This window comes from Heliangelus exortis, chromosome 3 (assembly GCF_036169615.1).
Source record: "Heliangelus exortis chromosome 3, bHelExo1.hap1, whole genome shotgun sequence".
Classification (NCBI taxonomy): Eukaryota; Metazoa; Chordata; class Aves; order Apodiformes; family Trochilidae; genus Heliangelus; species Heliangelus exortis.
Genome location: NC_092424.1, coordinates 63400631 through 63412375, shown reverse-complemented (window position 1 = coordinate 63412375; position 11745 = coordinate 63400631). Strand labels below are relative to the sequence as shown.

At 41.8% G+C, this 11745-nt stretch overlaps 1 protein-coding gene across 1 annotated transcript in view; it reads left to right on the top strand.

The window, feature by feature from the left end:
• Window positions 1–265: 265 nt before the first annotated feature.
• NKAIN2 (sodium/potassium transporting ATPase interacting 2) overlaps window positions 266–11745 on the top strand; it is a 529877-nt gene continuing 518397 nt past the window's right edge. Inside the window, exon 1 of the mRNA XM_071741035.1 lies at window positions 266–1098. Coding sequence (XP_071597136.1) covers window positions 1045–1098 — 54 coding nt within the window. The 5' untranslated portion in view covers window positions 266–1044. The remainder of the gene's footprint in view (window positions 1099–11745) is intronic.

The window sequence follows — 11745 nt, the reverse complement described above, 5'->3', positions numbered from 1 at the left end:
CGAGGTCTCCGGGAGCTCTCCCCGGTGCCGGCCGGGGCGGCGGCAGCGGCGGAGGACGGCTGGGGCGGCTTCCCCCTGCAAGGTCTCCCGCAGCCCGGCAGGCGGCAGCAGCGCGCCCTTCCGCGGGGCTGGAGCTGCGCTGGCCCCGCTCCGCGGGCCGCGCCGTGCCCCACTGCGGGCGGTGCCGTGCTCAGCGCCCCTGCCACCCACTCCCCCGCCAGGAGGGGGCTGCGCCTGGGCGGCAGTGGAGCTGTTGCGGGTCTCGGCTGGCCCGGCACCGGTGGCGTGGTGCGGGGAAGACCCCGGAAGGAAGGGTGGCCGCGTAGAGTCGTCCCGCCGAGACAAAGGCGCCCGGGAGGGTGAAGCCGCCCTCACCGCGCCCTCGCAGACAAAGCGGCAGCCGCCCGTCCCTGCCGCTGCGTTGCGCCGCTCCTCCGCGCCCTCCCGCGGGGGAGACCCCCCGGGTGAGGGTTTCCCACTGCAGGGGCTGCCTAAACCCTACCGGGAGAAAGAGGAGAAAGGAGGGTGGGAGGGCGCCTGTGCCGTGAGGGCAGAGGGGAATCCGCTCTCCCAGCTTGAACTGAGCTCAGCACCGCCGCCCGCTTCGCCTCGCCTCGCCTCCCCGTCCCTCCCTTCTCTCCTCCTCCCCCCCCCGCCCTCCCCCCCTCCCCTCCCGCCGCAGACGGCTGCGAGCCCGGATGGTTTGCGAGCGGAGTTGAGGGGGCAAACTTTGAAGCCCAGATGCCTCTAGGGCTGCGCGGCAGAGCACGGCTGCTCCTGCAGGCACCTGCCGCCGCCCTCCCCCCGGCGCTGCTGCCCTCCGCGGGGGCGGCCGGCACCGCTGCCGGCGGCCGCCGAGGCGGCGGGCGCTGCGGCCGCGGCTAGGGCGGGCGGGCGGGCGGGCGGCGGGCGCGCCCCCATGCGGGTCCCGGGCCGGGACGCGCCGGCGGCGGCAGGCGGGAGCCGGGCGGCGGCCGGGCGGTTCTCCTTTCCCGCCGCCTGAGCGGGCGCGGCGCGGGACAGCGGCGCGGGGTGTCGGGAGCCATGGGCTATTGCAGCGGCCGGTGCACGCTGGTGGCGGTGTGCGGCGCGCAGCTGGTGAGTGGCGGCGCGGACGGCCGGTGGAGGAGGGATGCAGGGTGGGTGGGAGGAAGAGGGTGGGGGGGTGGGGGGAGAGAGGGAGGGGGCGGCGGGGCGGCTCCCCCGAGGGGAAGCCCCGGGAAGGCGGGGGTGGTGTTGCGGAGGAAGGGCCTCGCCCGCGCTTTGGGCGAGGAGAGGGTCGCGGGGGTCGGGATGGGGAAATGCGTGTCATGGCAAGGGGGGCAATGCGGGCTGCGTTACAGGTAGTTTCGCGGAAGCTTTGGCTGGGAGGCTGTGGTGGGCGCACAGCGGAGTTGAATAAAGTCGGGCAGTTCTCCCAAGCCTTGGCTCAACTTGGTGCCTGGTTTCCTCTGGCAGGCCGGTATTCGGCTGGGAAAGCAGGGACGCGGCCGTGTCAGGGGTGATGCTTAGCCTGTGAACAGTTTGCCATACAGGTGTGTGTGTGTGTGTCTGTACCAAGTTGTTATGCTTGAGCTTTTCTGCAGCTCTGGCTTTTTCTTTTCCCTTTCAGTCTTACTGGCCAGGGTATGTTAACATTTGTATCGCTGTGTTGCTCCAGAGTTAAAACAATTATGTATTTATACTTACCTTTAGAGGAGACTTGAGGCAGGACTTCTAAGCTCATCTACCAGGGAAACTAGACTGACTTTAAAAAGTAGACACTGAGATACAATAACAAAGAGACTGCCTAAAAATAGATCTGCTTAGCAAGACGGTTAGTTAGATTGTGCAGTTGTATTATGGCATTTTAAAAGCGACTGGGCTTAAAGTTAAGAAAGTAAAGAAATGTCTCTTCCTGTAATACATACAAGGATTATTTTGTTGTTATTAAATCAGATGTACATGATGTACAGAATTCCTGTGGTTTTGGATGCAGAGATGCCCAACTAAAGATCTGTCAATGTAACGTGCTCCATTTCTTATTTTCATTAGACCAAGTGTTTGTGTGCTGGCAGAACAGGTGCTGGAAGCACCTTTGTCAAGCAGTTAACCTTATAGCCGGAAGAAAATAATTCACATTACTCCATCGTTTTTCTTCTTACTGAATAGTTCTGCTGAGAAAGTGTAAGTCCGTATCAATAGCAACCACCATTGTCACCAATTCTTCTCCTGCGGACAGGTACTAAGAGTACTACAGAAGAAAAAAAGGCACCAATTCTCACGGACCAAAATCACTATAACAGTAAATAGAAGGAGGACAATGTTTTAGCAGATAAGAAATTCAAAATGCCTGTGCTTTTTCTACTGGTTGTAGTCAACCCTTATTCCTTCTGTATGCTGGGAAAACATTTTATTCGTAGGTGTTGTCCTCAACATAAGTTATCTGATTCCTTGTAGATAGATGGATCTTATCAGATGTGATTTATTCATTCACATTCTCTTAAAAAAAAAAAAAAAAAAGAAAAAAAGTAGAAGTAGTGTATCTTAAGTGGTATGGTAGGAATGTAACCTTTTCTTGCAATTTGAAAACATAAAATTAATCACTGAAGTTCTTCTGATCCATTTCAGTTCTACAGACAGACTTTTTTTTTTTTTTCTGCAAATGGAACAAAAATTGTTTTAATTGTACCTTTTATGGGTAGATGAGTGATTTTTTTTTTCTTTTTTTCCTACAAAAATGCATTCAAGAAAAAGGAGATTGTGATGACTATGGAATGTGTTAAGAGGTTAAGTTGTTATTTTGAAAGTCTGATGGTGACAAAAATACATGCAAAACTCATAGTAAAAACAGCAACAGAAAAACAGAAATGCTCCATAGGAATGTATCGGCAGGTATGTTGATGGAGAATTGTAGCATTACTGCAAGTTTTCTGAAAGTGATTTTAATCAATAGGGTCAAATATATATGTATTTTTTTTAAACTAAATATTTTACTCTGGAGTACTTTAAGTGAACTTTTAATATATTTTTATAAAATGAAAGGAAACTTGGAAATTTTAAGTGTGCAATAGGGAAGTGCAGCAGCAGCACAAACCTCTGAATCATACTTGGCCTATGTAGTGACATTTAGATAGGTTCAAAGTAGAATAATAATTTACATGAGAAAAAGTAGTTGGGAATGGAAAAGAAGATGCACTTTATTAAAATTACTTGTCATTTTCCTTCATTTGCCATATGCTATCAGATAGGAACAGGTCAAGAGTTTTAAGTCAAGGAGACTTGACTCTCCTAAGCAGGCCTATGGGTGGTTGATCAGTTGTAGCTGCTTTTTTTTTTTTTTTTTTAAGTAAAGGCTACTTAAAGGAGCAAATGCTGTCAAGATTCATCTTTGAATTAGCAGCAAAGTTAATGCAAATCAAAAACAAAGGATGAACAAGTTATACGGCCTGAGGAGGTGGGTGTAGGTAGCATTTCTACAAAGATAACCATACTTCAAAAGAATTGCATGAAACCTTTACTACTGATACCTGGGTTTCAGTTTTAAGATAGTCAGGTATGAAGTATGAAGTATAAAGTATACTTTTGAGGAGATTTCTTCCATTTTCTAATTGAAAATATTGTCTTCCACCTCTGCAGAGCTAGGGTTTAATGATCTAAGTGGACTTTGTAGACACTGTGTAATAAATAATGTTGAGTCATACTGCAATGTAATAGAGAGGTTTTTGCATATTGTACATATATAGATGACGTGGGTGAATGGGCAAAAAAAGGTGGTTTTTTTCAAATACTGCTGCAGAAGTAGAGCCACATCAATTTGAGAGACCCTACACAAGCAGAATTATTTTCACAAATACATTTTAAATGCTTGCAGCTAAGGCATCATACTGTAACATCAGGTTACCAGAAAACTGAAGGAATGTTTCTTCTCTCAAGGACATACTGATCATTGCTCCCAAGCTTATTAACATACATATACCTTCCTGTTGTGCTCTCATTTGCACTACCAACAACAACCTTTGACAGCTCGTTTTCCTCTGCATTTGTAGCCAATGAAAAGAATTAACAGCAATTAAGAGCTAATTTTGTTGGCATAGCCTGCAAAAGGCATTGCCTTCAGTATACATAACTAATGATCTCAAAATATCTTGGCTTTGTTTGGTTTGTGCCTTTTTTAAATTTTGGTCTCTCTTGTCCCTTTGTCATTCTGAAGAGAACCCTGGGCACAGAGGCTCTGTTTTTGTTGTATGTCAACCATCCTGGTCCCATTAAAAGGAGTCTTTGCCATTGCTTTTTGTCCTTTAAACCTCTTTATTTTTGGGTGGCTCCTTTTCTATTAATAGCTTACATCAGTAGCACTAATATCTTGTTGCTTAGACTTTTTAATAGCAAGTGCAGCAAAGGTGAAACCACCAGGATTATTGTGTGGTTAGGGAATATTCAAGAGCCCTGTGGAAACTAGTTTTAACTTTCTACGCCTTCTCTGTTGCTTCTTGGGAAAACTTGGAGCAGTAGCAACACAGTAAAAAGCATTGTTTTTAACTTGGAACTTTTAACTTGGAACATCCCTTCCCAATTGCAGTGATGAGAAAGGACAACATTTCATAAAGAAACTTGAAGTCTCCAGAAATCGTTGCCTTATTGTTTCTATCCATCAAGCAAAGATCGCTATAATCCCAAGGCTAATTAGATGATAGATAATTCAACATTTGTTCTGCCTTCTCCCGGTTTCCGGCTGAATTTATTTATATAATTCTTCTTGTAACTTTTGCCTCTTCTCGTTTTTTTAACTGAATTGCAATACATTTCAGATACTGTAGCTAAGTATTAAAACTGATATAAAATTTGTAAACAAGCTTCATAAATGTCAAGGCTTAGCTGGTGATTCTGGGGTGTTCAGTCTGATGGTCTAAAGAAGCATATACTCTAGTGGGTACAGGATACCAAATTTCTGAAAAAACATGCCTTTCACGGGCATCAGTGTACAACACCTACTGTGTTTCCTTTTCTTCACTTAATGCATCGGTGTTTGGGGCATAAGTACACCAACAGAAAACTTGGTTGTATTTCTCTGCGACCTCTTCTATTACAGTGCTGGCTGAAGCCACTGATCACGAGTGTCATTGTGGCTAAGCAGGATGAGAAAGTCACCTGGATTTGGTTGGTTTTGCTAAGGTAGACCCAGTGTTTATCTTTGCTTTGAGCTAGTGGTAATCTGAAACCGCCAAGTGTGGAAATGTCCTTGTTTCATGTTTTTCCACAGACAAATGTTGTGAATGAAGAGAAAATTAAAGTACTTTTTTTAAAAAAAGAAAAACTGTGTCAGCTGTGGTAATTTGTGTACTTACCTATGATACCAATGTCCATAAACACATATTGAATTACCTTGTTGCACGTGAAGGCACGTATTTGATCTATGGCTACTAAAGTGGTGGAACCACTCAGAGCCAGGAAATGAATTATGTACAAACTGGGAAGTATAATCTACCATACATCTTCTGTGACTTCTTCTGATGTTTATATTGCACATATGATTTAAGACTGAAGAGTGTTCTCTTCTATACTCTTCGTATTCTCACATGCATTACAAAACAGTTGTGCCTCTAACAGAGCTTGGTTCTTAGAGAAAAAGTCTGTCTTAGTGAGGAGTCTTTTAAAGTTTTGGTTACTAATAAGTGAACAGCAAACCTTCTTATGCTTCTTCGAATGCTTTGGGAATGGTGACCATGTCATGTTCTTGTCTGTACCACAATAGCACCTGATACCATGAATAAACTGGTTTGGGCTAAACCTCATGTTTTAACAGTTAGCAGGCTGACTTCTGGACCTTCAGGGAATGAGGTTTCCCAGATTAGAGCTGAGGTCCCTCTGAGACTAAAGCAAAAGTATTAGCTGCTCTGAAGTTTAATTTACAAAAAATTATATTTTTGTTAGTATAGGCTCTTACACTATGCCTATCATCTACCATGATGTCCAGTCATACACCAAACCACATAACTAGTGTATGAAGCACATTTATTTTTTCCATTCATGCTGTAGGGAAGTGGTAGTGAAATTTTTGGTGTTTGCTTTTAGTTTCTGGATTTTGGGGAGGGCTGCTTTTTCTTTTCATGTGTGCCTTTTAATTGTGTTTCATTGTCATTGTTGCCAATGATTTTCAGTAGCAGCTTTAGGAGAGAAGTGTCAGCAGTGGAAAATTCTGATGACATGTACATGTTCCTACAGTTTCTGCTAGCCAAAGAGGAATGAAAGAAGTGGGTTTTCCATGTGGAATGGAAAGTGATGTTGTTACTTCTCTTACCCTGTGGATCTGTAGGTTTACCAATCAAAAAGAGAGTAGAAGGAACTGGTTTCTGTGTTTTCGATAATACTTAAATACTGCCTTTGAAATTGTTGTTACCTTAACAATTTGGTGTCTGTGCCTTCCTTAATGTTCTGCTTTTTGCTTTGTTTTAATTTTGATAGGAAAGAAAGTAAAAGTTTCATTATAACAAAGAACATTGAGGTCTAGCAATGAAAAGAAAACAGTTCTGTGAATAGCAGACATTCAGCAGATGTATTATAAGAGGGCTGGAGCACCTCCCCAATGAAGACAGGCTAAAGAAGTTGGGGTTGTTCAGCCTAGAGAAGAGGAGGCTCCAAGGCGACCTTATAGCAACCTTCCAATATCTGAAGGGGACCTACAAGAAACCTGGGGTAGGGCTTGTTACGTGGCTGTGTACTGAGAGGACAAGAGGAAATTTGAAGAGGGGAGATTTAGCTTATAATCAGGAAGAAATTCTTTCCTGTGAGGGTGGTGAGACACTGGAACAAGTTGCTCAAAGAAGTTTTGGGTGCCCCGTCCTTGTAAGTGTTCAAGGCCAGGTTGGATGGGACCTTGAGCAACCTGGTCTAGTGGAAGGTGTCCCTGCCCATGCAGGGGGTTTGGAACTGGATAATCCTTAAGGTCCCTTCCAACCCAAACTGTTCTATGATTCTGTATTGCTAAGAAGTAGATGTTGAGGTGTTGCTGGGACTATATAAAACAGGGACTTGATCATGAATTCAGAGAGCTAACATCTTATTTTTCTGTGAAAGAAATACATGGCAACCTTTTCAGGTTTAAGTGAGACCTTGGTAGAAAAATAAGCACACTTTTTCAACTGTTTTTGCAATAAAATACTGAGGACTGATAGACAAACTCTTTTTTTTTTTTTTTTCCTTATAACTTGAGGTCAAAAATAGTGGTGCATAGAAAAAAATGGATTGTGAGAGGTAATGATTCATTATGTCATTTAATTTTCATGGCTTGACATTCACTATGAATTTTACAGTATTATTTTTCATAGAAGTGTAAATAATAATTCTGAATAACCAATCCTCACACATTTCAAGTAAAGCAGAGCATGTTGTTTTAAGTTGCAGAGGTAAAATAAGTCAGACCAGCTGAATAGGAAGCTTAATTTACTGCTTTTTGAAGCTGAACTACTTTAGTTTTCAGTGAGCAGACTCAACATTCTGATACTGTGAGTATGGGTAGGAGGGAAAGGTTTAAGTAGATGAGAGAAGAGCAGTTGAATAAACTACCTGAATATAGGAACCTAGAATATCTAGTAAAGTCACTCCTCTTGTATAGCCATGAGGCAAATCTTTAGACAGTAGGCATTAATTTCATGTTGACAGAGATTTGAGCTAACATCTTGAATGATGAGCAGCAAGATAGGTTTGTTTTTCTGGTTTTTCTTTACAAAAACACTGAGTAAGCATTTTTAAAAGACAACAAAAATGAGAAATATCTCTTTTTTTTTTTTTTTTTTTTTATTGAATAGAAAGGAACAGGTCCTATTCCAAAATGGTTCAAAGCAGAAATAATGTTTTGAGTTAGTAGTGACTTTCCCATATTGAATGGTAGGAATGTACAATGCAAGAGCAGCATGTAAGGTTTGAAAACAAGTAATTGACTTGTTCAAGGAGAGAATCTAAATCCATTTGAGTTCTTCTCAGTGTCCTGGTACATCCAATGACAGGGCTCTCAACATCTAGCTTCAGCTAGAATAAAGTTTTGAGCAGCTTCCCTGGGCTTAGGGACTGTCGAGGTTCAGCCACTGTCTGCTGTGGAGGCTGATGTCAGTGCCCAGGGACCTCCCTGCCTGTGCCCATGTGTTCCAAAATGCCTTTTTGGTCCCATGGTTCCACTGAGCTCAAGGGATTATCACAGGTGTACAATGCTGAAAGTGACACCTCTGTCCAATGACATTTTGTAAGAAAAGATGTATGAGAAATCTTGAATCTCTACAGGATTAATTTACGGTTCTGAAACTAAAGTGTCATTTAGCCAAGAATAACAATAGTGAGACTTTTCATATTTGGGCAGGGGCAAGAGTACTGATGCTCTGAATCACTCAGAATAATCTCTCTAGGCTCCTCTGGAGTCAGAAGAGGGAGTCCTTCAGGGGGCAGGTCAGAGTGCCAAAGAGTTCTTACCCTAAACCACCCTTTAGACTCGTGTCTTAAGTCAAGAGACCTTCAGCCTAAGTAGGCTTTTTGGGAATGGTGGGGAGAAATAAAATCACAGATCAATTGTATGCTGTTTTCCCATTCACAATACTTACTATTTCCCTCTCTTTTGCATTTTTAATAGTCATTTTATGAAGGACTTTTTGATTTTAAGGGCGAGTGCAATCTAAAGATTGAGAAATGCTGTCTTGGAAAGGTATTTGTGTCTTTGTTGACTGCAGAAAGGAACTAAAAAGTCTGGTTTCACCAGAGCATGTCAGCTTTTGTGTATACACCCCTTAACAACGCCTAATGAAAATAATGCTAAAATCAAATGATTAAAACCAATTTGTGTTCACTTTGGTTTATGAGTGATTTTTCTCTGGCTTCCAAAGGAGTGAGGAAGACAGAGACCAGGGTAAATAAGGTTCAATGAGTACACTAAAAACATGATAAAGCATCAAATAGTTGATTGCCATCCATTGGAATCTTCACTTATTTTTTTTTGTTAGATGAGTTGAAAGAGAGTGGCTGTTGAGTACTACCTGATTTGTGAAGTAGAATGGACACAATAGTTGAAATGACATTTTCTTGCTCTTGTTATTTTATCCTCTCTCCCCAGATGTACATATATACCAGCTGGATGGCATCTGAGAATTGTTTCAATATTTTATCATTTTATAACCCTCTGCTAGAAATGACATTTAGAAGAAAAATTACTGATTTCTGTGTTCACTGAAAAGTAAACATGCATAGCTAATACTTCTATTCACCACAGATCATACTTATGCATTTTTAATAAAAACTTGATTTTAATTCATACATAACTTATGAGAAATGATTATCAGTTTAGGGCTCTACTGATTCCCTTTTAAATGTTTACATATATCTGGATACCTTGAAAATGTCTTTCATTTGAGCTTCTGATCTACCTTTTATACACAAACTTGCTTCTCTGCTGCCTGCGTAATGATGTGATATATATATAAGAAATGCTGATTATTGTACTGATTGCCAAAATCAGTAAAAGTACCATTTATATAACATAAATGAATCTCAGATTTTTCTATGCTGTTTGCAGTAACGGCTTTTTAACACTGCGGCTTGTTTTTTGTGGGTTTTGTTGGGTTTTTTCTTTTTTTTTTTTTTTTTTTTTCGTTTGTTTTTTCTGATTTTTTTCTCAGTTGGGAGGTTAGGCTGCATCTCTTGTGTCAGCTCACAGGTTACATGTAGCTGTCAAGTTTCCAGTTATGTGAATGAGAATTTGAAAAATCTGTGGTACCCTGTATTCATACCATAACAAACTGAGGTTTGGTTTACTCAGCCTTCTTTGCTTATGAAGGAATTCTCAATAAAGTTTTGTACAGAAAGCAGCATAGGAGGTTGTTTCTGTTATTTCTGAGGCATGTCAAAATGGTGATGCCTGTCATGTTTATAGGTCACACCACCTTTCAGAAGGCAAAAATTCAGCACCATTTGCAGATGGTGAGAGAGAGATCCATGCTGTCTCATTTAGACATGTAAAGAATAGGCTTTGAACCACCTTCTGGAGGTGGCTACCTCTTTCCATTGACTATATAGGGGTCTTTGAGCTGCTGCCCATTGGGAATGAAATTCCAGGCTCTCTTCCACAGGCACCTTGGCTTACTTCATTAGATAGTTAGGCTTGCTCATCTTTGATAGCATCTTTGTACTAAAGAAGAATGAATACACTGTGAAGCTCTTATTTTGTAGGCAGAATAAACGAGTGATGCATAAGGTTTCTCCTGAATGAATGGAAGTCAGTCCAAGGGCTGCCCCTGATCACCTCGAATAACATTTACTGTCTTTGAGTGATCCCACACTAGTGATTGAAATTGTCCTGCAGGAAGGTGGTATTAAGAAACAGAGGGTCTTGAATCTAGGATACTGACTAATATCTGTGTAAGAAAGCTTAACCGGCTTAGGAAATGATGTAATTCCTTTCCAGGTGACTCACACCATGGGTCAATTTACTAATTAAAAATTCCTTTAAACTTTTTCATAGATGGAATACTAATTGGTCCTCAACAAGTACGTTCTTGTTTTGAGGAAAAGAAGATAGGTGCTACAACATCTCTTCAGAACAATGCTGGGATGGATCTTTGAAAAGCCATTCTTAATAATGAAAGAAAATGTGAAGTTTGCAGACTTCTGCTATGGCCAACATTGACCCAGCATTTTTCATTATTCTCTGGTCACAATCTCTGTGGCAGGCTGTTCTATTACAGAACACAGAAACAAAAGCAGAAAAAAGCCTGCTGTGTGTCATTGCTGCCTTCACAAAGCCACAGATATGTTAAACTCAAGATACTGTTCATTGTGAGCTTGAGCCACCAGTGACAAAGGTACTGTGAGTACCACTGCATATCAGGCAGTCATATGTCATTACATCATTGTTCAAATTGGAAGAACAAATGACAGTGAAAAAAAAAAATCCTGAAAAGAACCCAAAAATGTTAGCAGCTAAGGGCATGCAAAAGAATAATAGGCTTGTCTGAAAAAAAAGAATGGAAAATATGGATGTTATTTTGGTCATTAGCTATAAAGTTCATATTACCTTTTTTCTTTCTATCTTTCCTTTTAAAAATTTATTTTTAAATTTTTGTCCGTGCACATCTAAGCCCTTGAGACCAGTTAGCTTTTATTTCCTTTGACACTGGTAGCAGTCACAGACAGTGACAGCAGCTGGTAACAAACCAGATGATGGCACTGGTAGTGTTAACATAAGATATGGGCTTCAGTGTATCCTCAAAACAGAGTTCATTGTCTTAGATTTTATCAGACTGGTTTTCCTGAGTGTGGAGCTGGCAGTAAATTTGGCACTTGCAGAGGGAAAACCACAGCAGACTGAAGCTAGTGATGACTGTTTCTGGTCCTGGCAACCTCTCAGAATATTTAGAGGTGCTGCTGTCTGATAAAATATTTTTTGTTATTATTATTTTTTATTTTAGTTTTTGTGAATGAAAACCATCACCCAGGGGTAAGGTCGTAGTGGCATCTACAGGAGAAAGTTGTTGGCTCCAACTGTTGGAAGAGGTGGTGTCAGTTCTGCTTCGTGATAAACTTTGCTTTTTCAAATGCATACTAAAAGTTATTTATGGAAACTGATAAAGTGGTATCTCTTGTATTATATCACAGATAGGCGTAAGGACAATAACAAAAGGCATCTGGTTTAGTAAGCTCTATTTGCTGCAGAAATGTGCTGTTCTTTGCGAATTGAAACTAAAACTAAAAAAAAAAATATGGGGGATGAGAATGTTGTTTTTTTCT